This window comes from Neltuma alba, unplaced genomic scaffold, assembly GCF_004799145.2.
Source record: "Neltuma alba isolate B1F8T4 unplaced genomic scaffold, ASM479914v2 tig00012835_pilon, whole genome shotgun sequence".
In the NCBI taxonomy this organism is placed as follows: Eukaryota; Viridiplantae; Streptophyta; class Magnoliopsida; order Fabales; family Fabaceae; genus Neltuma; species Neltuma alba.
Window position 1 is genome coordinate 69,294 of NW_021637224.1, and position 27,265 is coordinate 96,558.

The 27,265-nt window shown below is 37.0% G+C and overlaps 5 protein-coding genes and 1 long non-coding RNA gene across 7 annotated transcripts; 5 read left to right on the plus strand and 1 right to left on the minus strand.

Moving 5' to 3' along the window:
* Positions 1-581: 581 nt before the first annotated feature.
* LOC114731452 (probable galactinol--sucrose galactosyltransferase 2) lies at positions 582-7,039 on the plus strand. Of its 2 annotated transcripts, none has more exons than XM_028918622.1 (14): positions 582-795; positions 2,355-2,562; positions 2,895-3,139; positions 3,438-3,528; positions 3,731-3,779; positions 3,881-3,972; positions 4,098-4,205; positions 4,389-4,511; positions 4,667-5,219; positions 5,464-5,531; positions 5,622-5,756; positions 5,841-6,058; positions 6,277-6,365; positions 6,460-7,039. In XM_028918622.1, the coding sequence occupies exons 2-14, from the start codon at positions 2,372-2,374 to the stop codon at positions 6,817-6,819; spliced, it is 2,322 nt and encodes a 773-aa protein (XP_028774455.1). In that variant the 5' UTR covers positions 582-795; positions 2,355-2,371; the 3' UTR covers positions 6,820-7,039. The 2 variants fall into 2 exon arrangements, with proteins under 2 accessions (XP_028774455.1, XP_028774456.1); XM_028918623.1 differs by lacking the exon at positions 582-795 and adding an exon at positions 1,074-1,127.
* A 3,299-nt stretch (positions 7,040-10,338) lies between these two features.
* Positions 10,339-12,591, plus strand: LOC114731457 (polygalacturonase-like). Its single transcript, XM_028918626.1, has 9 exons — positions 10,339-10,638; positions 10,767-10,898; positions 11,005-11,172; positions 11,306-11,326; positions 11,427-11,634; positions 11,730-11,811; positions 11,920-12,028; positions 12,149-12,265; positions 12,373-12,591. The coding sequence occupies exons 1-9, from the start codon at positions 10,339-10,341 to the stop codon at positions 12,589-12,591; spliced, it is 1,356 nt and encodes a 451-aa protein (XP_028774459.1).
* Positions 12,592-14,704: 2,113 nt separating this feature from the next.
* Positions 14,705-16,448, plus strand: LOC114731456 (uncharacterized). The gene is made up of 2 exons (XR_003738920.1): positions 14,705-15,909; positions 15,939-16,448. It is a non-coding gene; the product is annotated as an uncharacterized LOC114731456 (long non-coding RNA).
* A 2,259-nt stretch (positions 16,449-18,707) lies between these two features.
* Positions 18,708-19,274, minus strand: LOC114731454 (uncharacterized). The gene has a single exon (XM_028918625.1). It carries the CDS (start codon positions 19,210-19,212, stop codon positions 18,895-18,897), a length of 318 nt encoding a protein of 105 aa, XP_028774458.1. The 5' UTR covers positions 19,213-19,274; the 3' UTR covers positions 18,708-18,894.
* A 1,589-nt stretch (positions 19,275-20,863) lies between these two features.
* LOC114731453 (40S ribosomal protein S2-4) lies at positions 20,864-22,740 on the plus strand. Its single transcript, XM_028918624.1, has 2 exons — positions 20,864-21,607; positions 22,386-22,740. Exons 1-2 carry the CDS (start codon positions 20,951-20,953, stop codon positions 22,542-22,544), a joined length of 816 nt encoding a protein of 271 aa, XP_028774457.1. The 5' UTR covers positions 20,864-20,950; the 3' UTR covers positions 22,545-22,740.
* A 1,730-nt stretch (positions 22,741-24,470) lies between these two features.
* Positions 24,471-27,262, plus strand: LOC114731450 (zinc finger AN1 and C2H2 domain-containing stress-associated protein 16). Its single transcript, XM_028918618.1, has 2 exons — positions 24,471-24,770; positions 26,186-27,262. Exons 1-2 carry the CDS (start codon positions 24,672-24,674, stop codon positions 26,972-26,974), a joined length of 888 nt encoding a protein of 295 aa, XP_028774451.1. The 5' UTR covers positions 24,471-24,671; the 3' UTR covers positions 26,975-27,262.
* The last annotated feature ends 3 nt before the right edge of the window (positions 27,263-27,265 follow it).

A 27,265-nucleotide genomic window follows, 5' to 3' on the forward strand; every position in this document is an offset into this window, starting at 1 on the left:
TCGTAAATAAATAATATTATATTTTGGACATCTTGTCCTTTTTTTTTTTTGGGGCGCATGAGGCGTTTATTACTATTACTATCCGAATATAACTAAAATAACATGAAATATTAAAAAAATAAACTACACCAATTATATGTTATTAATTTTTAATAACACAACTTACTATAAATTATAAATTTTACATGTATCATCATTATTTTGCTTTTTTTATTAGGGGGTTTCAACTTCTCCCCACCCCCCCATCGCATTCCTACAACTTGAAGTAAACTTCAAATGGTTTATGCTAATTTAACTTAATTTTAGAAGATTTAATAAAAAACAACCGTCTTTTTCCCCACTCCAGGGTTCAGCTCTAGAATTCGCGCGACACTTCTACGATTTTAGGCACAAAATATCCTCGCAATTTTTCATCTCCTAAATTATAGTCATTAAATTATAATTCATCGGGGTCGATCTGTTCGGACGGCACTTCCACGTGTCAGAATCTTAATTACCGAAAGTTTGAAACTTGCTCGACCTTTAACACTGGACATGGTATAAAACCCCTCGTCCACTTCTTTCCTTACCCGATCCCAATGCGCGCTCGTGAGCATCTTACTCCATTTGCTCTGGCAGTTGCTTCGAGCTTTCCTTTCGTGGAAGGAGCATTCCTTCTTGGAATGCACTTCTCTTGTTGAGTTCTTTGCTGGCTTTCTCGTGTCTCCCTGTTCCTGAATCATACTAGCTCGCTTTTGTTTCTTCTTTGAATTCCCGGAGCTACTTCCAAAGACTTTGTCCCAGCGGCGGGTACCGGTGAGTTATGGAGGCCGATATCAGAGTACTCTTACCTTTTACTTGATTGAGTTCTGTCTCTGTGCTCTGAAGATTCATTTTATCATCAACGTGAAAGATCTCGTGGAGAGATCTTCAATTTTGAGCATCTAGTTGGTTCACTGTTTCGTTATGGTGAAACTAGTGCGGGTTCTGATTTTCATGGTTTGGAATGTTAAATTGTGTGGCGAGAATCTGGATTCTGTGATCCGGGGGTCTGCTGATTTGAAAGTTTTCACCTCGGAAACTGTTACTCGTCAGCTCTGTTCTTTATTCGCGAGGACCAATTTCGAGGCATTAGTGTTCGGTGGATGGTACTTATTAGACTTTTTTCTAATCTATTTTCAGCGACAGACTTGCTGCTTTTATTCGGAAAGTTCCCTGGCTCACCAAGATTTTCTCATTTCCAGGAATCCCTGTCTTCGATTTTCTGTAGCCTGCACTTCATATATATATAAATATATATATTTATATATCTTCTTGTTTGCTATTCTATTTCTTATCACGTGGATTGAGCTTGTTTGAGATCTCTTGCAGTCTTGCTTCATGGTTTCCGATCATTTGCCCCTCTATCTCCACCAACTCATCATTTCCCTTTTGTCCGGGTTTGTTGAGACTTTAGTCACCGATTCCACATAAGACAAAATTAGCTGATCCTTTCTGTGAAAGCACCTTACCATGGTCCATCGTCGCAGGAACGAATCGCTCGTTTGCCGCTTTTTTTTTTTTTGGCCCACGTTAGTTTTCTTTTTGTATTTTCATTAAAATTCTTGAAACTTTCAAATACTGGTTTTGCAAGTGGTTGCCGATAAGAATTCTGATTTCTTTCTGATGCGACGGTCCTCAATAATAATTAGCCAATTCCAGAAGAAAGAACAAAACCTTCTCCCGTCCCTGAAAGAGATTTTTTTTCCCCCCTGGGGCGGGGGTGGCTTTTACTGAAGTTGAAATTATAGACTATTGAATCGAACGAAGAAACTTTTTTCTCGCACTCCGGTTTATATTACCAATAACCATAGAGGACGTCTTTAGTATTCGTTCAATTTTCATGCAAAAAAAAAATTATTCGTTCAATTTGAGAAAGTTATGCTGCGAATTCCATCGATACAGCCCTCGCCGTTGATTCTTCCTTCCCAGAAGCCACATCGCAATCCCGCTAACGTGCGCCTAAGTTTTCGCATGCGTCATAACCCCCTGGTTAATATTACTCGACTCCCCAAACTTTACTGTTTTAGACTATACTGCACGTCGCTATCCCACTAACGTGCGCCTAAATTTAAATTTTACTGTTTTCACTCCGGGTGGCTACTCTTTTTCTTCTCTTTTTTTCCCCCTTTGTTCCCTGTCCATTTTTTTTGGCTTCCTTCTTCGAGCGTTTGTTTGTGTTCCGTGTTCTGAGTCTAAAATTTTAGATTCATATTAAATATTTTTTTGCCCATGGTTGTCCTCCTTGATATTAAATATTTCATATTCTGGGGACTTGTTTTTCTCTTAACATATTTCTTATATATGGTAGCTGTGTGGCGTTTGTGATGATACAGTACTCAGGTGTTCAAAGATGACTGTCACGCCAAAGATCTCCGTTAACGATGGGAAACTGGTTGTCCATGGGAAGACCATACTCACTGGAGTACCGGATAACATTATTCTGACCCCAGGATCTGCAGTGGGCCTTGTTGCTGGCGCATTTCTAGGTGCCACAGCTTCCCACAGCAAAAGTCTCCATGTCTTCCCCATGGGTATCTTAGAGTAAGTTCTTTCCAACATCTAAACTTCGCAATTGAAAACTCAAAATTTGTATCATATACAATACTTTCTATGGATGCCTGTGTCACTTGCTCATGTCGTAAAAGAAAACTTGACTGCTGCAAATTTGAAGTTTTTGCTTTTGACAAGGGCAGATATGTTGCTGCAGCTGAATCATAAAGTTCGTGGCATGTTAATCTAACTTTATGTTTTTTCAATCACTTCCTTTGTTATATTGAACTTCGACCATCTTTTTATAGTTGGACTATTTGACTTGCCCATTGCTATTTGTTAAACCTGCATTCTAAATCATTCCTCGTTGATCCGGAAAACAGGGGGCTTCGTTTCATGTGTTGTTTCCGGTTCAAGTTATGGTGGATGACTCAGAGGATGGGAATATGTGGGAGGGATATCCCTTTGGAGACCCAATTCATGTTGATAGAGAGCAAAAATGACGAAGCTGCTGATCAGGAGAATTCTCCAACCATATACACTGTCTTGCTTCCTCTCCTAGAAGGCCCGTTCCGTGCTGTTCTACAAGGGAATGACAAAAATGAGATAGAGATTTGCCTTGAGAGTGGTGAGTACCTCTAACCCACGAAAAATACATTTAGTCTACATTAAACTCTGCCATGCCTTCATAATTAAGTGCTATGTCCAATTTCGTCAGCCAAAATTTGAAGGAGTCTTACTTTCTGAAATTTTGGGGTGGAGCTGTCGTTAAAGCGAATACATGTGGACCGTGGAGAAACCTCTCGATGACTGTCGCTCATTTGAATCAAACTCATGAAGATTATAGCTTTGGAGAATAAGTAAATAGGATGAATCGGAAAAACCCAACCGACCTTTCTTTTTGTTTTTGGGGTTTGGTTTTGCAGGAGACAATGCTGTTGAAACGAGTCAAGGTCTTCACCTGGTCTACATGCATGCTGGGACAAACCCCTTTGAAGTTATTAACCAAGCTGTCAAGTGAGGCGTCTCTTCCATGCTTTTGTCTGTGTGTGTGTGTGTGTTTGGTCTCTGATCTGGCACCTCTGTTTCCTCATCACACTCCTAAGACGGAAAGCATGAGTCACGTCTCCTAGTTGGCACAAGCTAGTTGTCTTTTCAGCTGCTAAACATTTGAATCTATATATTGATGGTTACTGACCCCTTTTTGTTTGTCATTCAGGGCTCTAGAAAAACACATGAAAACATTCCTTCACCGCGAGAAGAAAAGAGTAAGAACTTCCCCCTTGCTGTATTTCTATAGAATCCATGAAATTTTCCGAAGTTACCATCTAAATGATCTTGTAACTATGTTCTTGTTGATCTCGTATAGTTGCCATCTTTTCTCGACTGGTTTGGCTGGTGCACATGGGATGCTTTCTATACTGATGTCACGGCAGAGGGTGTTGAGGAAGGCCTGAAAAGGTGATTAGTGAGAGAATTTGTAGAGTATGCTAGTTTTGTTCTTGACCAATGAGGAAGAGATGGATTCCTAAGATGATGTCTAATGATCAAGTAGACACTGAAACTTGGTTTAATAATGGTTGCAGCTTGTCAGAGGGGGGCACGCCACCACGCTTCCTTATCATAGATGATGGCTGGCAACAAATTGAAAGTAAACCAAAGGATGCTGACTGTGTCGTTCAAGAAGGAGCACAGTAAGATCTCTATATGTAATCAGCTACAGTTTGACATGCTTAATTCAAGGACACCATCATCAATAAGAATTTAAATACTCAAAGACTACTATTATTATTTAATTGCAACAGGTATTTAAAGCATTTAAATATCTGATTGGAGTTATTTGTTTGTTGTTTTTTTGTCAAATACAATCTTTGCAGGTTTGCCACTAGGTTGACCAGCATAAAAGAAAACGCTAAATTTCAGAAGAATGGACAGAGTAATGAACAGAATTCGGGCCTGAAGCACGTAGTAGATGAAGCGAAGCAACGCCACAGTGTGAAGTATGGTCTTATATCCTTAAATTGATTTGAGTATTTTATGGCGGTGCATTTTCCTATTTCACAAGTTGTCCTGCGCATCTGGAAATGTATGTGAAAAGCATTGACTGATAAGCGGCTGCTGTAACCAAGTTTCTTATTACTCTCCTGATGCACAGATATGTATATGTATGGCATGCTCTGGCTGGTTACTGGGGAGGAGTGAAGCCAGCAGCCAGTGGCATGGAACATTATGACACGGCCTTAGCATACCCAGTACAGTCTCCGGGTGTACTAGGAAACCAACCAGACATTGTCATGGACAGCTTGGCTGTACATGGCTTGGGTCTAGTACATCCCAAGAAGGTTTATAACTTCTACAATGAGCTACATGCTTACTTAGCTTCATGTGGAGTAGATGGGGTCAAAGTTGATGTTCAAAACATTATTGAAACCCTTGGGGCTGGACATGGAGGCAGGGTCTCACTCACACGCAGCTATCATCAGGCCCTTGAGGCCTCCGTCGCTCGTAACTTTCCTGATAATGGATGTATTGCGTGTATGTGTCACAATACTGACGGGCTATATAGTGCTAAGCAGACTGCTGTCGTGAGAGCGTCTGATGACTATTACCCCCGCGATCCTGCTTCCCACACTATCCATATATCATCCGTAGCATACAACACACTATTCCTTGGAGAATTCATGCAGCCTGACTGGGATATGTTCCATGTAAGAAGGGAATTTTTCTATATTTACAGTTTCTGCAATTGCCTTCTCTATCTAATATCTTTTAGTTGCTTGACTTGTCAATTTCTCAAATATTCAAATTCACAAAAATTCGGCATTAGCAGGCTTACTAAAGCTAGTAAATAATGATTCGGTACCAAGCATATGTCACCTTTAAGATTTCGCTATGTTACCCTTAATGACTTCAATTCTATTCATATTAACGAAAGAATCTTTACCATTTCAGAGTTTACACCCAGCGGCAGAGTACCATGCTGCAGCTCGTGCAATTGGTGGATGTGCAATTTATGTCAGGTGTAGTAATACCAATTCAGAATTTTGAAAAGAGTTATTAAAAAAAGGAGCACTTTGTTAATGGTTGTTGTTTTTATGTTGCTTTCATAGTGATAAGCCAGGGAACCACAATTTTGAACTTCTCAAGAAGCTGGTATTGCCTGATGGGTCGGTTCTTCGTGCTCAGCTACCTGGCAGGCCCACTCGTGATTCTCTCTTTACTGATCCAGCTAGAGATGGGACTAGGTCTGTTTATTTCTATCTCTAAAAATTAGGAAGTTATGTGTAGACATAACTGAAGGCTCATGCACCTACATTGCAATTTTCTAGCTTGCTCAAAATATGGAACTTGAACAAATGCTCCGGAGTGGTTGGGATATTTAACTGTCAAGGTGCTGGGTGGTGCAAGATAGAGAAGAAGACCCGGATCCATAATGCATCTCCTGGCACACTCACAGGTTCTGTTCGTGCTTCTGATGTTGATCTCATCACTCAAGTAGCTGGCGGCGATTGGGATGGCGACGCTATTGTTTATTCCTACAAATCAGGTATCATTAATAATTGGCTATGAGATGGCATTGCGGAATGCGAATATTTTGAATACCGGGGAGCTGGCTTCTTATTTTCAAGAAACCAAGACTGATTATTTAAATACTTGTTATGGAGTCTGGTGAAAGTTAGAAATGATGGAACTTACTTCTCAATATGCTTTTATTGAACCTCGTATTTTAAACATGATCAAAGTTAACCATCTCATATATTTCAGGTGAGGTGACTAGGCTACCAAAAGATGCTTCAGTGCCAGTGACATTGCAAGTTTTGGAGTATGAACTATTCCATTTCTGTCCACTGAAGGTAAGGCTCCAAAATTGGAGATATAAATCTGACTGGTCTTTGGTATTGTGCCCTGCAAGTTCATTCAAACTGATGAAACTGCCATGTTTCACAGAAAATTGCCCCAAGCATTTCGTTTGCAGCAATAGGGCTATTGGACATGTTCAACACTGGAGGAGCCGTTGAGCAGTTTGAAATCCACAAAGCTGGTAACAAAGAACAACTATTTGATGGTGAGGTTCAATCTGAGCTGACCACTTCTCTCAGCTCAAACCGCTCAGCAACGGCAACCATTGCCCTCAAAGTGAGAGGAAGTGGCAGATTCGGAGCGTACTCGTCCCAGCGCCCATTGAAGTGTGCTGTAGGTGACGCCGAAACCCATTTCGACTATGACTCAACCAGTGGGCTGGTCACCTTCACCATCCCAATTCCTTCTGGGGAAATGTACAAATGGCCCATAGAAATCCAAGTTTGAGTAATTTACGTTTAGCGTTTAGAGTGTGTTGTTTAGGAGAGCAGGTTGGTTTGTTACTTTGTTCAAGTGTTTAGTGATTACTATTAGCTGGAGAATAATGGGTAGCTGCTTTTTTTTTTTTTAACACCTATGCAAAAGTGCTAGAGATGTGGCGTCGTCATGTTTCTGTCGAATAAAAGCTCTCGTCTTTACTAATCTTACTTCTTTTTGTTTTGCCGTTTCTTGCGTTTCGATTTGTTACCTGATAATTTTCTTTTGGATGCAAAGAGGTATGATAATTTAAAAGGAATGGGACTTTTTTTGGGCAATACAAAGTTTGATCTTTTGGATCATTTGATAACCGGTTACGGGTATATGTCGTCTTTTGTGTTGGGCGGAAGGTCTCCACTCTGCACAAAATAATCAGGCCTTTAAAGAAATCTGCCCGCCAAAAAAAAAGGGACTCTTCAGTTATGCAACATAATCTTAATAATGTTCTTCAATATCCTAATCACAGAAAGCAAATTAAATTAAGCATGCGGCTTTTAATTTAAGATCATGTTTTTCTTGCTAAGGTAAGTTTCCTGCCCATCATTGATTCTTTTCTGGCTCGTCGCAGGGCAGATTGGTACGTAATCTTTAACCTAACGTGTGATCAAATTTTGTATTGATTTTTTTTTTCTTTTTAAATGTAGGACATACATGAAGCCTACTTTTGGTTGACCAATTATTTTAGATGGTTTTCATGTGATATTTGAGATATGCATCACATTTCTTTCTATCTGAAGTACCTGCATAAATGTACAGGTTTCTTACAGATACTGTGGATCTCTGATTGAGGTAAAACACAGCAGGACAAGCAAGCTGGCTCTCAAATTTATCAATATGTGTTAATATCTTAATCAAACCCCATCTAAAGAGATCAACTTGGACCTTTCTTTCCTTCAAGTAATTGCCTAAGCTTCAAAATTAATGACGATAAGTTAGTTATGTTTTAAGGCCATTGACCCCTCCCTCCATACCTCCAAAGCATTTCAAATTTCCATCACCATATTCATCCAAATCTATCCAACACCCTACAGCATATTCATGGGGTATTGTTATACTCCCTCTAGTTATAAATATAAGATCCATTTTGTAGTATAAATAAGTCTTATATTTAGGACCGGAGGGATTATATACTCTTTAGGTAATTAATATAAGACCTAATTAACTAATTTGAATAGATCAAAGATATCAATTAAATTAATTAATATAATTTTTTTTAACATCATAAGTATTTTTCTTAATTCTCTTCTTTCCTCTCTTACTTGATTATTGTTAGGAAAATATCAAAAGCATTAATTTGAGAAAAAAATTGATAACATATAAAATAAGTCTCGCATATAAGATTAATATTAACTCCTTATAGTTAGATTCTACATTAATAACGGCAAGAAGAGTATTGTATGGTCACGTGGCTTCACTGTGTTCTTGACACGTGGATCAGAATCCTTCTCGCCCATACGAGAGCCAAATTCATAGATATTTTTTTATCCGATTATTTGTTCTAGTCCGGCCACTTCCCATCCCTTGAAATGATTATATTCCTCCTGTCCTTAATATAGGACCCAATTGTTGAGTTGGTTTTGGTCATAAATATAAGACTCATTTCTCATATTTATCAATTTTTTCTAAATTATCCCTATGGATACTCCCTCAACCATAATCAAGTAGAAGAGGAAGATGGGTATTAAGAAAGATGATTATGGTATTTTAGGAAAAATATGTCACATTTCTTATAAGTAACTAACTTACCTAACTTCCTTAATCTAATCAAATTAGTTAAATGGGTCTTATATTAAGGACCGGATGAGTAATAATCAATTGGGTTTTTCAATCATTAACGTGCATACTATACACACATATTCTCTTCGGTACTATTCCGTGGATAGATAGAAAGAGAGATGAAATTTGAAGGTGCATCTAACATTTCATGGTGGCATGCACTAATAAAGTAACGAAGGTTTGGAAAACTTGTAGGCAAATAAAAAGTTAATGCTTAGTTTAATTTCTGTCCCAAACTGGAATGTCTTGCACTCTATTGTCATCCCGATCGATCCTCCAAACTTTTGAGTTTTATTAATTTTCTAAGAATTTAAGGAAAAGCATGAATGAAACCCCAATTTATTACATGCTACCCGATAATGTGTATATATGGCTGAAATGATCTATAGCTACTCAAGGAATGACAGGTGTCTGTGTTGGATATTTTAACTGTTCACGTTAGAAACAGTTTGATGTAACTGAAAAAGCTGTCTTTCAAATCAAATGATATTGTTTGTGAATATTCTTGCTTTATTTGATAATGAGGACAAAAAGCAAAGTGCCGAGAATTGGATAGAACTGTAACGTTATAAGAAGTCAATTCATGAAAATATGATCCTTAATATAAGACCCATTTAACTAATTTGATTAGATTAAGAAAGTTAGGTAAGTTAGTTAATTATAAAAAATGTGACACGTTTTTCCTAAAATACCATAATCATCTTTCTTAATATCCTCTCTCCCTCTTCTACTTGATTATGGTTGAGGAAATATTTATAGGGGTAATTTAGAGAAAATTGATAAATATGAGAAATGAGTCTTATATTTAAGATCAAAACTAACTCAACAATTGAGTCCTATATTAAGGACCAGAGGAGTATCTTAATTTCTTTCAAATGATGAAGGATTTGAAACATTGAAATAATAGATTAATTAGCATATATATATGTAGTCTTAATGTTAAATAGAATTTTTATATACAATGATATTCCATTTCACATATCTGTACCAAGTTTTTCTCTAGTTCAGATTAATAATCAGCAAACCACAAACATGCATGCAATATATCTGAATCAAGAATATCAGATAACCAAATGAAAGAGATTTAACTAACTGTGATGGCCAAGAAAGGTTAATATCCACTGGATCATAACAATCCAGGTAACATAATAAAATATGTCATTTTTTTTTTTGGTGACACAAAATATGCCATTTGATAACCAAAGGGATAGGGATATATGTCATTTGTATGTTTAAGTGGAGTTTTTCTTTTATTAGCGCAGAGGTAAGTATTTTCCTACAGGAGATAATAGTATTCAAATTATTTTTAGGCATTAAATATAAACACCTTTTTTCAAATTGTTTTAAGCTACATATATATGGCACACATATTGAACATACATGTAGCTAAGTGGATACAGAAGATGACAGATTCGTGGACGTTACTAGTGGATATGGTGTGGAACAGAAGTCATAGGGGTGACCTGAGAGATCCTTTCGTCTCAACTTGTTATACCCTCTCTGATCATACCGTAATACCAATTTATTCAGACGAACACCAAATCAACTAACTTCTTCCCTTTTCTCCCTTGCTCTCTATAAATACTCATCCCACTTAACATTCTCTTCCCACTTCCTTTATACGATCAATCTTCTTATCTATCCTTTATTATTGCCTATTACCCCTAGCTACAACATTATTCGAAGACCACCAGTACCTACGTACCTATGACAATGGCCCGCCAAAACCATGTCCTTTTTTCGATATTCTTAATGTTGTTCATCATTATTATTCCTTCTGTTCCTTGTTATGGCACATCCCAAGAGGACCCACTAAAAATATATGGTTCTGATGATGACTCGCCTTTCAACAACTTCGATGATGGTGGGACATTCCACAACTTGATACAGCAAAACACACAAGTGCTGAGCTTAAACAGGTTTGTTAAGTTGGCTGTCACGTCTCCTTCAGTTTCCAAGTTTAATGTCAACGATTTTGGAGCTAAAGGGGATGGTAAAAGCGATGACACAGAGGTACATACCCTTATCTAAAGAACCGACCATTCTCATGTTACCAAATTAACAATATGTGAGAGTTTGATGATTCAGCAATAAAAATGACACTATTTTCTGTAATGGGTGTGTGTTTATTTTCACTTCAGGCTTTCAATAAGGCTTGGCAAGCTGCATGTTCTTCTGGGAGAGCCATAATTCTTGTGGTTCCTTCCAATTATAATTATCTTCTCAAGCCTGTCAGATTCTCAGGTCCCTGTAATTCTAGCATTACCATCCAGGTCAGTTACATGCAGAAACTAGATTTTATATACTTATAGTGTATCATCAGTTTGATATATCTCAAACACATAATTATACTGATTTGAAATTTGAAATTTTCATCAGATTTCTGGGACACTTGCAGCATCAGAGGACTCATCGGATTACGCCCAAGACCCACAACACTGGCTTATGTTCGAGAGTGTTCAGAACCTAACAGTTCAAGGTGGTGGAACCATCAATGGAAATGGAGACACGTGGTGGCGAAACTCCTGCAAAAAGAACCCGAGTCTTGTACGTATATATATTTCAGAACCCTATAATGTTGATCAGTTCATTTATCTCTTTCTATATAAGCGCTACTCGTATTTTCATTCGAACATCTACTAAATATATTTTCCTTCGATGTTTCTTTATGACTTTACAGCCTTGCGAGAGCGCCCCCACGGTACGTAAGCGTATATCTAAACTTTGACACAGATATTGCAAGGTCATAAAATTTAAAAGAGTTCATTTGGATTAATAGTTATATCGACTGTGTTTTGCAGGCTGTGACTTTCTATGATTGTGAGAATCTGATAGTAGAAAACTTGGAGATTAAAAATGCACAACAAATCCACGTGAACATTCAAGAATCCACGAACGTTAAGGTTTCTGGTGTTACAGTGAGTGCACCAGAGGATAGCCCCAACACTGATGGAATTCACATCACCAATACCAGATACATCAAAATCTCAAACTCGCTTATAGCCACAGGTGTGTGTGTATACACTGATTATCTATATATAAAGTAATTAATTAAATCTTCACACTTTGAAATATATATAATCCTTTCACTCTTTATCTTGCAGGAGATGATTGTTTGTCAATAGAGAGTGGAACCCAAAATTTACTAGCTACTGGCATAAGCTGCGGACCCGGCCATGGTATCAGGTAAATGCAATTAATTAATTTCCAATATCTAGTAATTAAATCGAAAATTTTAAATTAAATATTAAAATTGTCAATAATTCCTTTGTTTATCAATGATATATAATACAGTATTGGAAGCTTAGGGGAGACCGGAACGGTGGAACTTGTGTCTGGAATAACAGTGAATGGAGCTAAGCTTTCTGGAACTACAAATGGAGTTAGAATTAAGACTTGGCCAGTACGTAATTACTTTGAACTTTCCTGTATGCAAAATTCGTAAAAATTATAACTGACAATCTTATTTTATCAGCATATACAGATCATTATTTTCGCATCTAATTCTATTTGTTTGATTCAGGGAGGGGAAGGAAGTGCAAGCAACATCAAGTTTCAAAATATTACAATGGAAAATGTGACTAACCCCATAATAATAGACCAGAACTACTGTGACCAGGAGACTCCTTGCAAACAGGAGGTAATTATTTAATGAATCCATTAAGATCAATTAAAGGACTCGACCAATCATACTTATAAATATACGTATGTATGATTTTGTTTGGTTTGTGGGATGTGAATATGCAGAACTCAACGGTGAAAATCAGGAATGTGCTGTACGAGAACATAAAAGGAACGAGTGCTTCTGATGTTGCAGTGAGCTTGAACTGCAGCCAAAGCTTTCCGTGCCAGGGGATTGTGTTGCAGAACATAGACCTCCAAGATGAAGATGGACAAATTCCCAAAGCTTCATGTGAAAGTGCCATCTTGTCCTACGTTGGATCGGTTTCCCCACGTTGCCCATAGAACAAGCGCAAACAGATTTATTATCCCGTCTGTACAGTGTTCTTGATACTGGTTTGATGTATTAGTTTGTAGACAGTCTTCGTAGGGAGTATTATATTACTTTCTAGAACATATATATGTGTTCTTGATCCATTGTTTATAAATAACTTTTAATTCCTATTATGTGTTGGCCGTCCTGCACCCATTTCATTGTATATGTGTTGTGTGGGATTAATGATTTGGAAGGTCTACTCATTAGGGTTACGATTTGCATATATAAAGAGATGTTTCTTCTCGCTGTTTACCCAACACAAAATGGTAAGAGATATTGCAAGGACAGGGACTAGCTACCACAATACAACGTTAACATACTCAATCACACACATAAAGAATAGTAATTGACAAGAACCCAAGAACACTGACACAACGAATAGTTTGATGATGTTCCTTTTTAACAAGAAAACAGAAAGAGAATGAGCTGTCATATATGTTTAAATTTCTCAGAATTAGAGCACCAATAATAACCATTGATCTATTTGTGCTGTGTGTATTTTGTGGATACCCTAAAAACAAATATCGTTATAATATTGTAATGATTCACCATTTTCATCTTTATCCTCATGCAGCCATAAATTCTCATTGATTAACACTAGCCCGCCGTGAGTTTAAGACCATGCAGACCGATTCTAAAAAGACTGCCTCAAACTCGCCAACTTTCGTCCTTTTTAAAAAAATTTTTTTACATGTATATTTAAATTTTTATAAACCAAATTCTTCTTATTTTTATATTTTTTATATAATTATATAATTAAATTAGTCTCAAAAGTTAAAATATAAACATATAATTTATTGTTAATAGTTATTTTATTAGTATAAAAATGATAAAATAATAAAGAAAATGATAAATCAAGTTTAGAATCAAAGTCTTTAACAAAATACAAAGTTATATGTAAATTAAGTGAAAATGATAAAACTTTTTCTTATTAAAATAAAAATTAAAAAAAATGGGTTGGCGGGCTAACTTGTGGTGGGCTGTAGGTTTGCTAGTGTAGGTTGAAAAGAATCATATCAAAATGATTTATATTCTCTTTAATTCAATCCGCCACCTTATGACAGGTTGAGCTCAACTTTTATTACCAATTCTAATTAACACTATTTAATATATATCCTTCAATTGAATATCTTGACCTTCTCTCTGGATTCCAGATAAGTAGCTTCCCTTGTCATTAGGAGTCTTTATTTAATGAGCTTTAATTTATATTCTAGGGATAGTTTCGTTTTACTTGGGTGCCGAAGAAAATAAATGTTGAAAAGCATTATAAATTGTTCCTTTTCTGTGAATACTTTTTTTATAAACTTTCTGTGAACACTTGTGTTGATGGTTTTTACTTCTTTTCAAGTTTTTTATTTATTAATCAATGTTTTTTCTTTCAGGACTTTAGAACCCAAAGGGTTTTTGCTTATTCAAATGAGTAGGGTTTTCAAGATTTAAATTTGTGTTCTCATGATTGAAGCTGCTTAACACTTCAACTAACAACTTGTTAATTACTTTTCTTCAATTTAAATACACTATAAATAAGTGATATTTTTCTATTTCCAGTTATAAGCTCTAAAATGGTATTTGCGGCACTAACTATTTTTCAAACTAATATAGTTTTTTTCGTTAGAAAAAAAATTTATTTTGCTATATCCATCCAAGATAAAAAAAGGAAAGAAAGAAAAGCTTCATCGAGTTGAGAAAAATAAAACTGCATGCCTAGCTGTTTGATTTATTTCCTGCGAACATCAATTACAAATTCCTTACAAAAAAGTTCAACAAGATCCTGGCAAAAAATAAATAAATAAATAAATGGTTACAAATTTCCCAACAAAAATTTAAAAATACATATTGAGTATTGACTCGTATATGACTCGAGTATCTTTAAAATAAAAAAAATTAAAAGAACTTGTTGTATGTTTTTTATTATTAATATCGATGTTATATAAAATTTTTAAAAAATAAAATATACTGTTCATAACTTATGAATAATATAACTTATTATAAAGTTCTAGATCCTTACCTAGGTTTAGATAGCGAAATGATATAAATATAAATTTTATCATGTTATCTATCTCTCTCCAACTAGAGAAGGTATAATGGGTTGAGCCGGCAGGAAATCCAACAATCTTCCTCTCTCCTTTTCTTTCTTGTGAAAGGAATCATCACATTTATATTTTATTTATGGAGGATCACAATCCTAACAAAAATAAATCGGTAGTGATTTTTGTTCAAAAAGGATGAGATTGCACGGCAGCCCAAGTTTTGAAGGAAAAAAAATCGGAGATTTTTGGTTTCCAGACGAGATTGTGCCGGCCTTTTATAGAAACATGCCTAGAGCCGTTAGAAATACGGATACTATGTTCACTTGATCCGTGGAAGACTTGCTTTTCTTTATGTATAAGGGGTCGAAGGAATCTTTGTGCACCATCTTTTGTCAGGGTTGTGATTCTCCATAGATAAAATGGAAATGGTAACAGTCGGTAACAGGATCTTGTATGTCTTGAGTTCTTCCCGCCGATTATGGTAAGAAATTATGTGTCGCTGGTTCCCAATTTGATTTTATATTTTCTGTTAACTTTTCCCCCCTTCAGTATCCAAACCCTAGATCTGTTTATTCTTTTTCAAGAATCGGATCCGAATGTTTTGCAATTCCAAATCTGGTTTTCAAAGGTAAGCAGGGTGTATGAAGACAAATCTCGAATTTGATTTTAAAGGCTTGTCTGCATTTACCTTGGTTCAGTTCATAGGTGCTGAGAGCTGATGCGTTTCAACGCGAAACTGGAGAAGGTTGATAAGGGGAAGCCGAAGAATTCGCTGGCTCAGCTTCCTTTGTTTTATTGAATAGCAATTCGATCTACATGCTTCTTCCTTCATTTCGTTAATTGTTTTTCTTGCTAACGCACATGAATAGATCACTGCGCGTCTTTAGTTTCCTAGGAAGCAAAGGACGTAGCGGGTATCATTGGCTTTTGGATTGTGTTTCATTTCAGGTTCATACAACATTATGCTGCTCCTTGTGAGTTGCCTTGGCTTGCTTTCCGTGGTTAAGGGTGCACTTGAAATTTAGAGTTAAATTGCTTTGCTTGTAACTTTGCAGCAAACTCTGCAACTTCTTCCTGTTAACTTGTGATCGAATATAATATGTTTCATTGGTTAGGATCTGAAACGTTGGCTAATTGCACCTGGATGTTTAATTTAATAAATGAAATTAGGTGTTGCTTGGCATGACTTCAGGCTAGCTTAGTGAAGTTTCCTCGAACTAATTAGGCCACTTTAGGTTGTTGGCTTTTGGCATAATGGTATACAATTGTCAGTTATGATTGTGAAGCACCCCTAGACAAATGTAGCGGAAATTAGGTTTGAAAAATTGCCCTCACTTCACACTCGGCAGTAGCAAGATCGATGCCTTATTACTGTATTGAGGTATTCATCTAAAACGAATTGGCCTCTTATGATAGAGGGCAGAACAGAGAGCCAACAGCTTAGGTTTCGACCATGTTTGGTTGGACGTGGAAGAAAGGAAACACAAAGAAAGATATAAAAATTAAAAATGATCCTTTTGGCCCTCGATAAATAGAGAGAGGAGGGAGTTTCTGGGAAGTACTTGGCTTTGATGGCTGCAATTTATTTTTGGTTATTGGATTGAAAAACCCTGAAATACACGAAGCAGTTAAAGAAACATCAATAACTAAAGGAGTAATGTGTTTTGTGGACCATAATTTGCATGTTGATGGTTAATTTGTGCTTGTAGTCAAACTTACACCTAGGTTGAGTTTGTCAGATTTGGTTGCCCCACCGCTGATTAAAGGCAAGGATGCTACAGACAAGAGACAAAAAAGAACGAGAATCCTATGAAGTTAAATAGCTGACTTAATGGCACATAATAGCAGTAGCCTTTAGGCTTATGAGTCGCATGCTGAAAAGTCTTACAAGTGTAGTTGATTCTTTCTTCTTATAGGCTAATTTTTTAGAATTGAGCTTCTTTTTTTGGAGTTGTATATATAACAAAAGTGTTTTTGGAGCTACCCCTAGAGGTTTTTGACCAATAGAAGGCTGAGTAAGATGCCGTGGTAGGAAGCCATCAGGAGTGTTGGTTCTCAAAGGGTTGCATTGTTATGAATCTTGCATCAAGGAGTTTCATAAGTGTGGTATAAGTAAGAGATTCTCCTCTTGCCGGTCGTTTGGGATTGGCCTTTTGCTTTAAATTTGTGTTCATAATAGCTTTTCGTCTGTATTACATGGAAATGATAGTTGGAGGAGTTATCAACGATAATGTCTTATCTTCATGTTCTTTACTGTGCACTTTTTTCTATTCTGTCTTCTTTCCTGGAAGTTGAAATTGGAATATTGAAGCCTAAAAAAAATAATTCAGTTTGAAATAGTTCCCTTGAGCGGTATTTTATGGCATCCATGAACAAGCTGTTAGAATTTCACAAACCTTTTTTCGTGTTTGTGGGATGTTTGTCCTGGTCTTGAGCTTGTTCCTATGTCTAGTTTCTATCTTGAATATTTTTTGGGCATCCACCGCAATCAAACATACTACAATTATTCAGAGGGGTCTATTTACGTTGTCTTGGTCTTGAGCTTACGTTCCTATGTCTGGTTTCTATCTTGAATATTTTTTGGGCATCCGCCGCGATCAAACATACTACAATTATTCAGAGGGGTCTATTTTCGTGCGTTTTATATATTTGCTACTAATTTCCCACTAATAAAATGATATATGTAAGAAAATTCCTTGCAATATTCGATCACATAATGTTTATTATTAAGATCGTATGCATTTGGAGTATGCATTTGTCATGTGTTTATTAAATACATTTCAATTAAATAATTTAGAGTTAATGTTTATCCAGCACTCTGAAATATTTTTTTAGGTATATCCAGTACCTTGAAATGTTTTGTAGTGCATTTAGCATCTCGAAATATTTTGTAAAAGCATCCAGCATTCTGAAGTATTTTTATGCTGATGTTGGATGTACTAAAAAGTATTTTTGAGTGTTGGATGTACTAAAAAATATTTCACGGTACTGGATTTGTCACAAAATATTTTAGGATGTTGGATACACCTGACTAAATATTTGGGGTGCTTAACCCAATAATTGGATGATAAAAACAATTTTTTGCTGTTTAAATAAAGAAGCATATGGCCGCTAAGTATAATTTAACTATGGGTATTTATTGGCCCCATATTATTTATTTATGTACACTGGGATGAGCAGTCCATTTAAGGTTTTTCCCCGGGCCACCGTCCAATTTGAATAAGCGCAGCTTGAAAAATGAAGTTGTCCATTTTTTTCCCGCAAAGTGGCCGCAGTTTTAGTCGGAGTTCCCTTTTACGAGTTCCTTTTGCTAAAGTGAGTGTAATTAGTGATTGCAACGGTAACATTCCAACGCCCAGTGGAGAACCTTGCAAAGTGGACTTGTTGAGTTGTTAGTAACAGGTAAATTAAAATGCGGTCAGCCTCATTGAGCAGACATTTGTTTCAGATTTTATGGCACAAGTTATGCCTAGGGCCCAACGTGATTTCCTCAGGATATTCCTCGTCGAAGTTTATCCATTTAAAACAACAAATGTAATAAAATTGCTATAAAAAAAATTAATACACGTCCCCGATATATTTAATGCATATTTTCAGTATCCATCCTTTTAATATTTCAGAAAACACTAGTCATGATAATTGACTCCGCTTTCGCTTGAATCTAGATTGGTATGTATATTTTTCACACTATCACTTTGCCCTCTCTCTATATAGCTGTGAAGGCTGGAATGAAATTAAACAATAGCCGGAAAGGCTGGAGCGAATTGAGTCAATGACTGTCAACAGACAATAGTTTCTATGTAGTCCGTGAGTTTTTTCCCCCTCTTTGTTCATGTCAGAGTGGAAAATCATTACTGTCACTTGCATTTGTTGAAATGCAATCTCTTTTAAGGATGGAAAAGCTTGCTTAGTTACCAGAAAATAAAGGCTAGCTTGTAATAGAAGGGGGAAAAAAATAACAATTTTCTCCACTCCAAACATACCCCAGAGGGGGGAAAAAAATGAAACAGAGTAAAACGGAAACTCCAGGAACATCAAGTAGCCGAGTCTGTCAAACTCAAACATGAATGTTTTGTGTTTTACAACTAACACAGTGCTACATTGCAGTTAAAAAGCTGTGTAAACTTCCCCTTACCCCCTTATATATATATATATATATATATATATATATTCAGAAACATTCATCAAGCTCTGTACTTACTAGCTTACAAATCAATGTTAGAATTCTGCATCTCACAGTCTTCACTTTTTTTCTTCTCCTGCCGCCGGTTCTGTCTTTGGTTCTGCCGGTGGCGGCGGCGGCGGCGGAGGCAGGCCTCCATCGATGCAACTTCTACACCTCTTCTCAACCCAACCTTCAATATCGTTCTCTCCATTCCCTCCGAAGTGCCTTCCACCGCAGAGACGAGCCACTATCCCTGCAAGCACACCCACTATTGTGATCACTGCCAGAACCACCACAAGCGTCTCTATTGATCTGTGAGAATAACGATTCGCCTCTTCCCCTCTCGGTGGAGGCACCATTAATGGCTGCATTGAGCCCTCTGGCCTTGCTTCCATGGATGAACAAGACGAACGAACTCTTATACGAGAGTGATGAAAGCTCTGAACCTGAACAGAAAGGGCGTGAAAATGAGCTAGCTGGCTATCATTATTTAATGCTATCAAGTGGATGTGGCATTATAAATGTCATTGGTTTGCTTTTTGTTGTTGCTTAGGATCTCTTTGGTGTTTTATTTTCACAGATACTTGTTTTTGTTTTCGGCTTTTTTTTTAACTAACAGGTGAGGCTTTTGAGGTGCCAAAAAAATATAGCTGAAGGCAAAAAGCTTCTGACCACCCATTAACTCATTATTAATAATTATATAAAGTAGAAACGGTACTCTTTATCTCGTTAGCTGTGGGTCTTGGGCTACATTGCAACTTCACACTTAAAAATAGTTGATTTCTCCTCCCAATTTTGTCCTTTCTCCATATTCACATGTTCATGTTATGTTCAGTCTCTGACCCTAAAGAATCAGGCGGTTTTGTGACCTTTTTTTTTTGTTTTCCAAAATCCCATATAGTCATTTGATGAGTCAGGTATATTATTTCCTAATACCCATGATTTTGTTTGTTTTGCTGCTTCGAATTTCCCAAGAATTTGTCGCGGCTCCTCCCTCTTGCTGCGTTCAGTGATACGGTTGGTATGTGTCTGCCTGAAATCAGAAAGCTGAGAGCTCTGCCTCTGGATTTGGCTGGCTCCTCGTCAACTTGGTAGGAACTTTAGATAGTTACAAAACAACCTGACTACTTACCGAAGACACGCTTCATAGCGACTCTTCAATAGCACGGACCATTATGTTCTGCTGCAAAAGTATTTGTGAATGGAACAATACAATACAGCTTGGGCATTAAAACTTCAAAACCAGGTTTACCAACAAGTCCATGCGTTTATTGATGTGCATATGAATGTTGATCTCCCATTGTCTTTGGCTTAGAAATCAGAAAAATTTATAGCTAGTAAGCTCTTAAAAACAACTGAGTTCCTGGGAAAGTGTATTAGTTAGACGTACGAGTGGGTTTCACTTGTCAAACAGGATATGATCTATTTTGGCAATCCGTTCCCGATTTCGGCGGAAAATTACTTTTACTGATGTTGAAGAGAAATCCAGGCCATGCGCCGTGTTTGGAATGAGAAAGTCAAAAACCTTCTCTCAAATTTTGCAGTGGCCTATGTTTCTGTCAAATCTATTGGGCTAAAATCATTTCTTGGATCCATGGCCCATATAGCCTTAGGCCCAAACATAATTACTGGACCACTGGCCGTAGAGCTCGTTTCTGCTTGTGTTGGGCTTGAAAAGTTCTTGCTTATTGATAATCTACACATGCTTGATGTTTTTCACTCAAAAACATTCAATTATAAATTTCTATAAACTTATAGCTTCTATTCGTTTTAATGTTATGAACACAAATAGTATTTATCTTTATAAATTATCATATTACTTTTTTGCCGTGTATGAATTATCATACTAGATTTCTGTGTGATCAAACAGTTGTAACCTATAAAAATTTAAATAAAAAAAAAACCAGGGAAAAGAAGCTCGGGCCTTTATCACGGTTTACTGGATCCTTGAAACCAAACAAAACCGCAACCCCCGAAAAACCCTAGGCTATGTCATGCTTCCTCATCCGGCCGCTTCCTCATATAAGAAAGGCAGGCCTCTCATTCGTTTAAGGCCTTACACTCTCCTTTGGCGGCAGTGACTTTCCCTTCGGGATTTAGGGTTGCTTATCGTTGTTGCTGACAATTTCAATTATGGCTGAGCGTGGCGGAGATCGTGGTGGTTTTGGACGTGGCTTTGGCGGCCGTGGACGCGGAGATCGTGGCCGAGGTGGACGACGCAGAGCTGGTGGTCGCCGCGAAGAGGAGGAGAAATGGGTTCCGGTGACAAAACTTGGCCGTCTCGTCAAGGAGGGAAAGATCCGCCACCTCGAACAGATCTATCTTCATTCTCTCCCGATCAAGGAGCATCAAATTGTTGATACATTGGTTGGTCCCAGTCTGAAGGATGAAGTCATGAAGATTATGCCTGTGCAGAAACAGACCAGGGCCGGGCAGAGAACTCGATTCAAGGCGTTTGTTGTCGTTGGTGACGGAAATGGACACGTGGGCCTCGGTGTTAAGTGTAGCAAGGAGGTCGCCACTGCCATTCGTGGTGCCATTATATTGGCCAAGCTCTCGGTGATTCCTGTGAGAAGAGGTTACTGGGGTAACAAGATCGGGAAGCCCCACACTGTCCCGTGCAAGGTTACTGGTAAGTGTGGTTCAGTCACAGTGCGTATGGTTCCCGCTCCTCGGGGTGCTGGAATTGTTGCTGCTAGGGTGCCGAAGAAGGTATTGCAGTTCGCTGGTATTGAGGATGTCTTCACTTCTTCAAGAGGGTCGACTAAGACTCTTGGAAATTTTGTCAAGGTTCGTTCCAAATAATGTTTTTATTTGCTTATGCAAATGTTTAAACCCATTTTTATATTAGTTTACCATGTATCCGGCGTTATATTCAATTATAGGGAGTTCTTGTGTCTTGTGTCGATGTGTGTGTGTGTGTGTCTTGTCTTTGCAATAGTTTTTGACAAATTAGATTAGATATCAAGATTGAAATTGTTATCTTTGCCAAGTTTTGCATGAGTTAGACTTCATTGTTAAGTTCATGTACCGGGTTGAATCGAGATGTGTTTGAAACCCACAACTTTTTGTTTCACGTTTGGTCTCAAGGCCAAGCGAAAGGATTGGGTTAACTAAATATTAAATTGCTGTCGTGCTGTTCTTTTTTTCTGTTTTGTCCCTAGGCATGCTTTGCTGGCATGAGAAAGTTAATGACTGTAGATATTCAAGCAATGTTGCAAACATGGTGATTAGAATCCACAGTTTCTGACCTGAATGCTATCTGTGCAAATGTTTTTTTTTTGGGGGGGGGGGGAATGAGAATCGGCAGATACTTGAGGCGCATTGCAAATTCGGTGTTTAAAATATTCTATTTCTGCTGTCAGTTCTATCTGCAGCTATGCTTATGATTGTATCAATTAAGATGCAAGAAATGGGGATAGAGTTCACGTATATTTTCGACATAAGCTATGAGATTGATACGTAATCTGAACATTTTGGAAGCACTATTCGATTGCTGAACAGTTAGCTGTAGCTTACAAATTATTTGCTAGCTATGTCCATAAGTAACGTTCTGTTTTTTCCACAGGCTACTTTTGACTGTTTGCTGAAAACCTATGGGTTCCTTACTCCTGAGTTCTGGAGGGAGACTCGCTTCACCAAATCTCCATTCCAAGAGTACACAGATCTTTTGGCTAAACCTACTGGTAAGGCACTAATCTTGGAGGACGACAGAGTCGATGCTTGAACCAGCCAGTTTTGATGAGATGGGATTTTGGATTTTATCCTAATAGGCAGTAGTAATTATATATGTTTCTGGTCGTGTACGTTTCTTTTTCTTTTCAGGAACACCATATTTCTTCTTGTTTTTGCTGTTTTGTGTTTTAATGCAATGGATGTTTACCCATTTTCGAATTTCGAATACGAAACTTTATTACGGGAGATGTGTCGGTGTTAGATTTGTCTTTTCGTTCGTGATGGGTATATTATTACGAGCATACCTTGCCGCCTGGGGAGAATACTTCAGACTTCTTAGCATTTTACAGGTTATGACGTTTAAAAGGAGTTGAAGCCTTGAAGGGACGGGATCACGACTTTGACTTGTTAAGGTCTTTTATCGTGATTGCATTAGATTTTGATTTCTTAAATATTTATTATAATATTTTAAACATTTTTTACTCCAGGAAAATGTTTTTAACTTGATGATTTAATTAGTTGACTTTAGTACTGGTAATATGTTTGAAGCCAATTAATTGCCTGAATTTTTTTTTGTATGCCCATGACATTTAAAATGTGAGGGAAAATTTATAACTCGTGAGCCTCGACCATTTATACAGTCTTTTTGGTAATTTCACGCGGTGCCGTATTGTGCCATGAAGTGAATATGAGAGAATTAGCTGATGTAATTCGTTCATCAGCTTCTTCCTGATATCGGTAGTGTCCCCCGAAAATTTGTTAGGATTGGTTTCTTTGAGTGCGGATTAGGTTTCAGGTTTCAAGCTTCCATGTCATTACGAAAGGGGAATGATAATTTGACAGCGAAGATGAATTTAGTTTCAATTTGGGATCAAGAGTCTTAAAATCTTGCAAAATTATAATCTCACTGGCAAAATCGTCAACGTGAAAGTTCAACCAAAAAAAAAAAAAAATCATTATCGTGATAGAGTAGAACTTTGTGGCTGATGTTCAAGAAAAGAGGGAGGATTACTGAAAAACAAGTGAGATTTCTTATATTAAAATTAGAAAAATTGCAATAAGGTCATATTCAACAGAATTAAATACAAAAAAGTTTTTTAAAATTATCAAATTAATCTGAAATTAAGAGATTCTATTTGTTTAATTGTCAAATTGTTTTTTTTATTGAAGTATGTATCCAGTGAAAATGTAATAATTGACAATTTAAAGTATAACGATTAATAACTATCATAACAGATATTAACAATTTATGCATTATATTTTTTTGTGTATGTTGAGAGAATGTATTGTTAATACCTGTATTTTTTGTGATATATTAAAAAATATATTATCAATATTTGCCATCATAGTTGTTAAATGTTACACATCAAGTTATCAATTATTGCTCTTTCAATTGTCAATGTATACTTAAAAAAAGATAAAGGTAATTTGGTAATTACATAAATAAAAATATTTTGCAATGAAATTTCTTAAGACTTTAGAATAAAATAATTTTAAGGGTTTTTTTTATATTTAGTTCTTTTGGGTGGGATTTTATTGTAATTTTTTAATTAAAATTTGTTATTACATGTTATTTTGTTGTCATTAAATTTTTTTAGTAATTATATTTTCTTTAAAATTTCATGGCAATTTTCCGAACAAGATATGCGCATACTATGTTCATTCCTCAATAGCAAACTCACAAGACCAGAATATAGAATATCGGATAAAAATTGCATAAAAATATCTGATGAAAATATGGATTTTATTTATTTGAATTATATTACCATAAAAGTAATTGCTTCGCTTAAATTATTGGAGTTTGTACGTCAAAAGCACGTATGAACTATATTCCTATTGGCGTAAGAGGGCGCTCGACGATTAGATGACCAAATCCAAATTGGAAAATTAAAATTAAAATTTTATTGGAAACAAGAAATAAAACTACGAATATTCAAAGACTGCGGCGACTTCCTATTCCCTCGCTGCCGTCCGTTGCTTCGGTCTCCGTCCCTCTCTATCTCGCCCCACTTTCTATATACGCGGAAATCTAAAATCCTGATTTTCAATTTCTACTTGCCCAGGAAAATCCGGGAATCTAAATTCACCTTTTGCCTTGTTATTGCCGGGATTTATCTCTAAATTGTCGGCGAAATCTTCGTCTCGGTCTTTCCTGCGTTGAGCTGATTTTGATCCTCCAATGGGAACTCCCGAATTCCCAGATCTTGGAAGGCATTGCGCTGTTGGTGATTGCAAGTTGATTGATTTCTTGCCTTTCACATGCGATCGTTGCAATCAGGTTTGTTCTTTTTTCTTACACTTAATATTATTATTTTTTAAATTTATGCTTAGATTTCCTTATTGTTTGTGTCACTGTACTGTATGCAGCCTGCATTGTTGATTGGTTTTCATGTATTTTCCAGCTTCTGAGTTTGTTTCAATTTGTTTTTGATTATTTGTTCGAATGATTGCTCAAGTTACCTCTTGTCGAACTTATAGCTGTGGTGAGAACGTTCCCATTTCCGCCAAAAGTTAAAAACAAGAAGAGAAGAGTGTAACAATTAAGCTTGAAATCTATCTTTTGTTAATTCTATTTCTAGGTTATGTGGTTATCTTCGTGTCATTTTCATGTCTTATGACCGAAGAGAAGGCAGTAAAATTGGTTTATAGAAACTTGAACATCGATTGGAGCTTATTTTTAAGAAAATATAGAAGAGAAATAAAAAGCTGACTTGATCTTTCCCACTTTTAAGTGAAGTGATTGTCTAACAAGATCTTCTCATGGACTCGGGTATTGTGTTACTCCTTGGGAACTTTTCGACTTCATCATAGTTACTTATGCAGTGTGACTGTACCCCTCCTAAGTTGACACACTGTACTTTTCTCATAAGAGTCCTAACCTTTTCTTTTTGTACCCTTGCATATCAACTGGCATATGTCTTCCTAAAGCCAAGTGCTTGGCGACAAAATTTACCACTTTTAATACTTGGATAATATCAGCGACGAGTGCTATTGCATTCAGTGCAGTTTCTGTTTGACTATTGAACTGCTTTTTAATATTTTAGCTTCATCCTGTATGTCTGGTCTAGTTTTTCTTTGATAAGGGAAATTTCTGCTGCCTGTTCCTCTGCAGCGGGATTTGGGGAAAAGTGAAGATTGAGGCTGAAGTTTTACTTTCAGAAAAATCTCAATAATGAATGCTTAGAATCCAGCATACTCATACATCTCCCTGTAGCCCAATTTAGTTTGTGTTGTAGACATAAACAGGCACATATCTTTCTTATTGAACTGAGGACAAGGAGAAGAAGCTCTATTTTTGTTCCATAGTTTTTTCTTTACCTGTCAGCCTGTCACACAGGTTTAAGTTATAAATGAGATTGACATCATTTAGTTCTTGTTATTTCCTCTCAATTGGTCTGCTTGTCCTTTCATTTTTGGCAGTCCTGAGAGAGTTTATGTTTGGTTTTATAATATGGTAAATTCTTCTTTGTTTTATCTTCTGAGAAGCAATTTTTCTTCTCAGCAGGAACTAATTGTATTTCAGAATTGATTATGCATGTTAACTTTCTGGGGATGTGCCAGTGCATGCACTGTGTATGTTTTATTGTTTCATATTTTAGTTATCCGTATCGTTACTAATCCTCCTTTTCTTTCATGTTCATAATTTTTTGTTTCAGTTAACTATATGTCTATATCTGCCAAAATCTCTTGTAGGTATATTGTTTGGAGCACAGAGGTTATATTAAACATCAGTGTCAGAAAGCGGACAGACTGGATGTCACTGTTGTCATATGCCCGCTTTGTGCAAAAGGAGTCCGCTTAGTTCCTGAACAAGATCCAAACATAACTTGGGAGAATCACGTCAACACTGAGTGTGACCCATCAAATTATGAGAGAGCCATGAAGAAGAAAAAATGCCCTGCCCCGGGATGCAGAGAGGTCTTGGTGTTCTCAAACACGATCAAATGCAGGGATTGCTTGGTGGATCATTGTCTAAAGCATCGTTTTGGCCCTGATCACAAGTGTCCTGGACCCAAAAGTTTGGGAACAAGCTTTTCATTTATGAACCTCTTGAGCAGAAGTAAAAAAGAAGAGTCAAAGCCAAATCCATCTCCACCTACATCCACATCAAAATGGGCTTCAGGTTTTCGCAACGTGGCATCAAATATTCGAGCTTCAGCTGAAGCCAGCATGTCAAAATTGGGTAATGAAATTAACCAAGCTTGGCAAACAGCAAAGGATGGGGTGGGACAGAGCAGTGGGAGAGGTTATGAAAATGGGCAAGCGGAGGTGGAGCAATGTCCTCAGTGCAATGCAAAGTTTTCCTCTGTCACTTCTTTGGTGGATCATGTGCAGAAAGTTCATGAAAGAAGCAGCAACCGATCCAGAGGGGTGGCAAAGGCGACCGTGGATGCCTGTCCCAAGTGTAGTAGAGGATTTCTAGATCCAGTGGCTCTTGTGGAGCATGTTGAGAGGGATCACGGTGGTAATTCAAGAGCCTAGGTTTGGTTCAACAGGATGAAGTTTAATTATACTTCACGACTTTTCTAGAGTATCCTATCAGTTTGCGCCCCCTTTCAAAGCCTAAAGGTTGTCCACATGAATTTGAAGAAGTCTTAACATCATTGCCTGGTTGAATCGTCACCGCATGATTCGTTTATTTTGGCTCAGTTACTTTTCTATTTGTCGGATTCTTCGTTCATGACAAAAATTGAACTGACTGCTTGAATTGTTACTCCACCAGCTTATTATAAAAACAAAAACGGCTGAATATTTAAGTTGTTATGTATACGT

Bases quoted from the DNA above. Each gene is read 5' to 3' on its own strand.
- LOC114731452 (XM_028918622.1), top strand. From the start codon at position 2,372: ATGACTGTCACGCCAAAGATCTCCGTTAACGATGGGAAACTGGTTGTC. The intron at 5,532-5,621 runs GTGTAGTAATAC...TTGCTTTCATAG, and splicing joins GGATGTGCAATTTATGTCAG to TGATAAGCCAGGGAACCACA. The intron at 6,366-6,459 runs GTAAGGCTCCAA...CATGTTTCACAG, and splicing joins TCCATTTCTGTCCACTGAAG to AAAATTGCCCCAAGCATTTC.
- LOC114731457 (XM_028918626.1), top strand. From the start codon at position 10,339: ATGGCCCGCCAAAACCATGTCCTTTTTTCGATATTCTTAATGTTGTTC. The intron at 10,899-11,004 runs GTCAGTTACATG...AATTTTCATCAG, and splicing joins ATTCTAGCATTACCATCCAG to ATTTCTGGGACACTTGCAGC. The intron at 12,266-12,372 runs GTAATTATTTAA...GTGAATATGCAG, and splicing joins AGACTCCTTGCAAACAGGAG to AACTCAACGGTGAAAATCAG.
- LOC114731454 (XM_028918625.1), bottom strand. From the start codon at position 19,212: ATGGAAGCAAGGCCAGAGGGCTCAATGCAGCCATTAATGGTGCCTCCA.
- LOC114731453 (XM_028918624.1), top strand. From the start codon at position 20,951: ATGGCTGAGCGTGGCGGAGATCGTGGTGGTTTTGGACGTGGCTTTGGC. The intron at 21,608-22,385 runs GTTCGTTCCAAA...TTTTTTCCACAG, and splicing joins CTCTTGGAAATTTTGTCAAG to GCTACTTTTGACTGTTTGCT.
- LOC114731450 (XM_028918618.1), top strand. From the start codon at position 24,672: ATGGGAACTCCCGAATTCCCAGATCTTGGAAGGCATTGCGCTGTTGGT. The intron at 24,771-26,185 runs GTTTGTTCTTTT...AATCTCTTGTAG, and splicing joins CATGCGATCGTTGCAATCAG to GTATATTGTTTGGAGCACAG.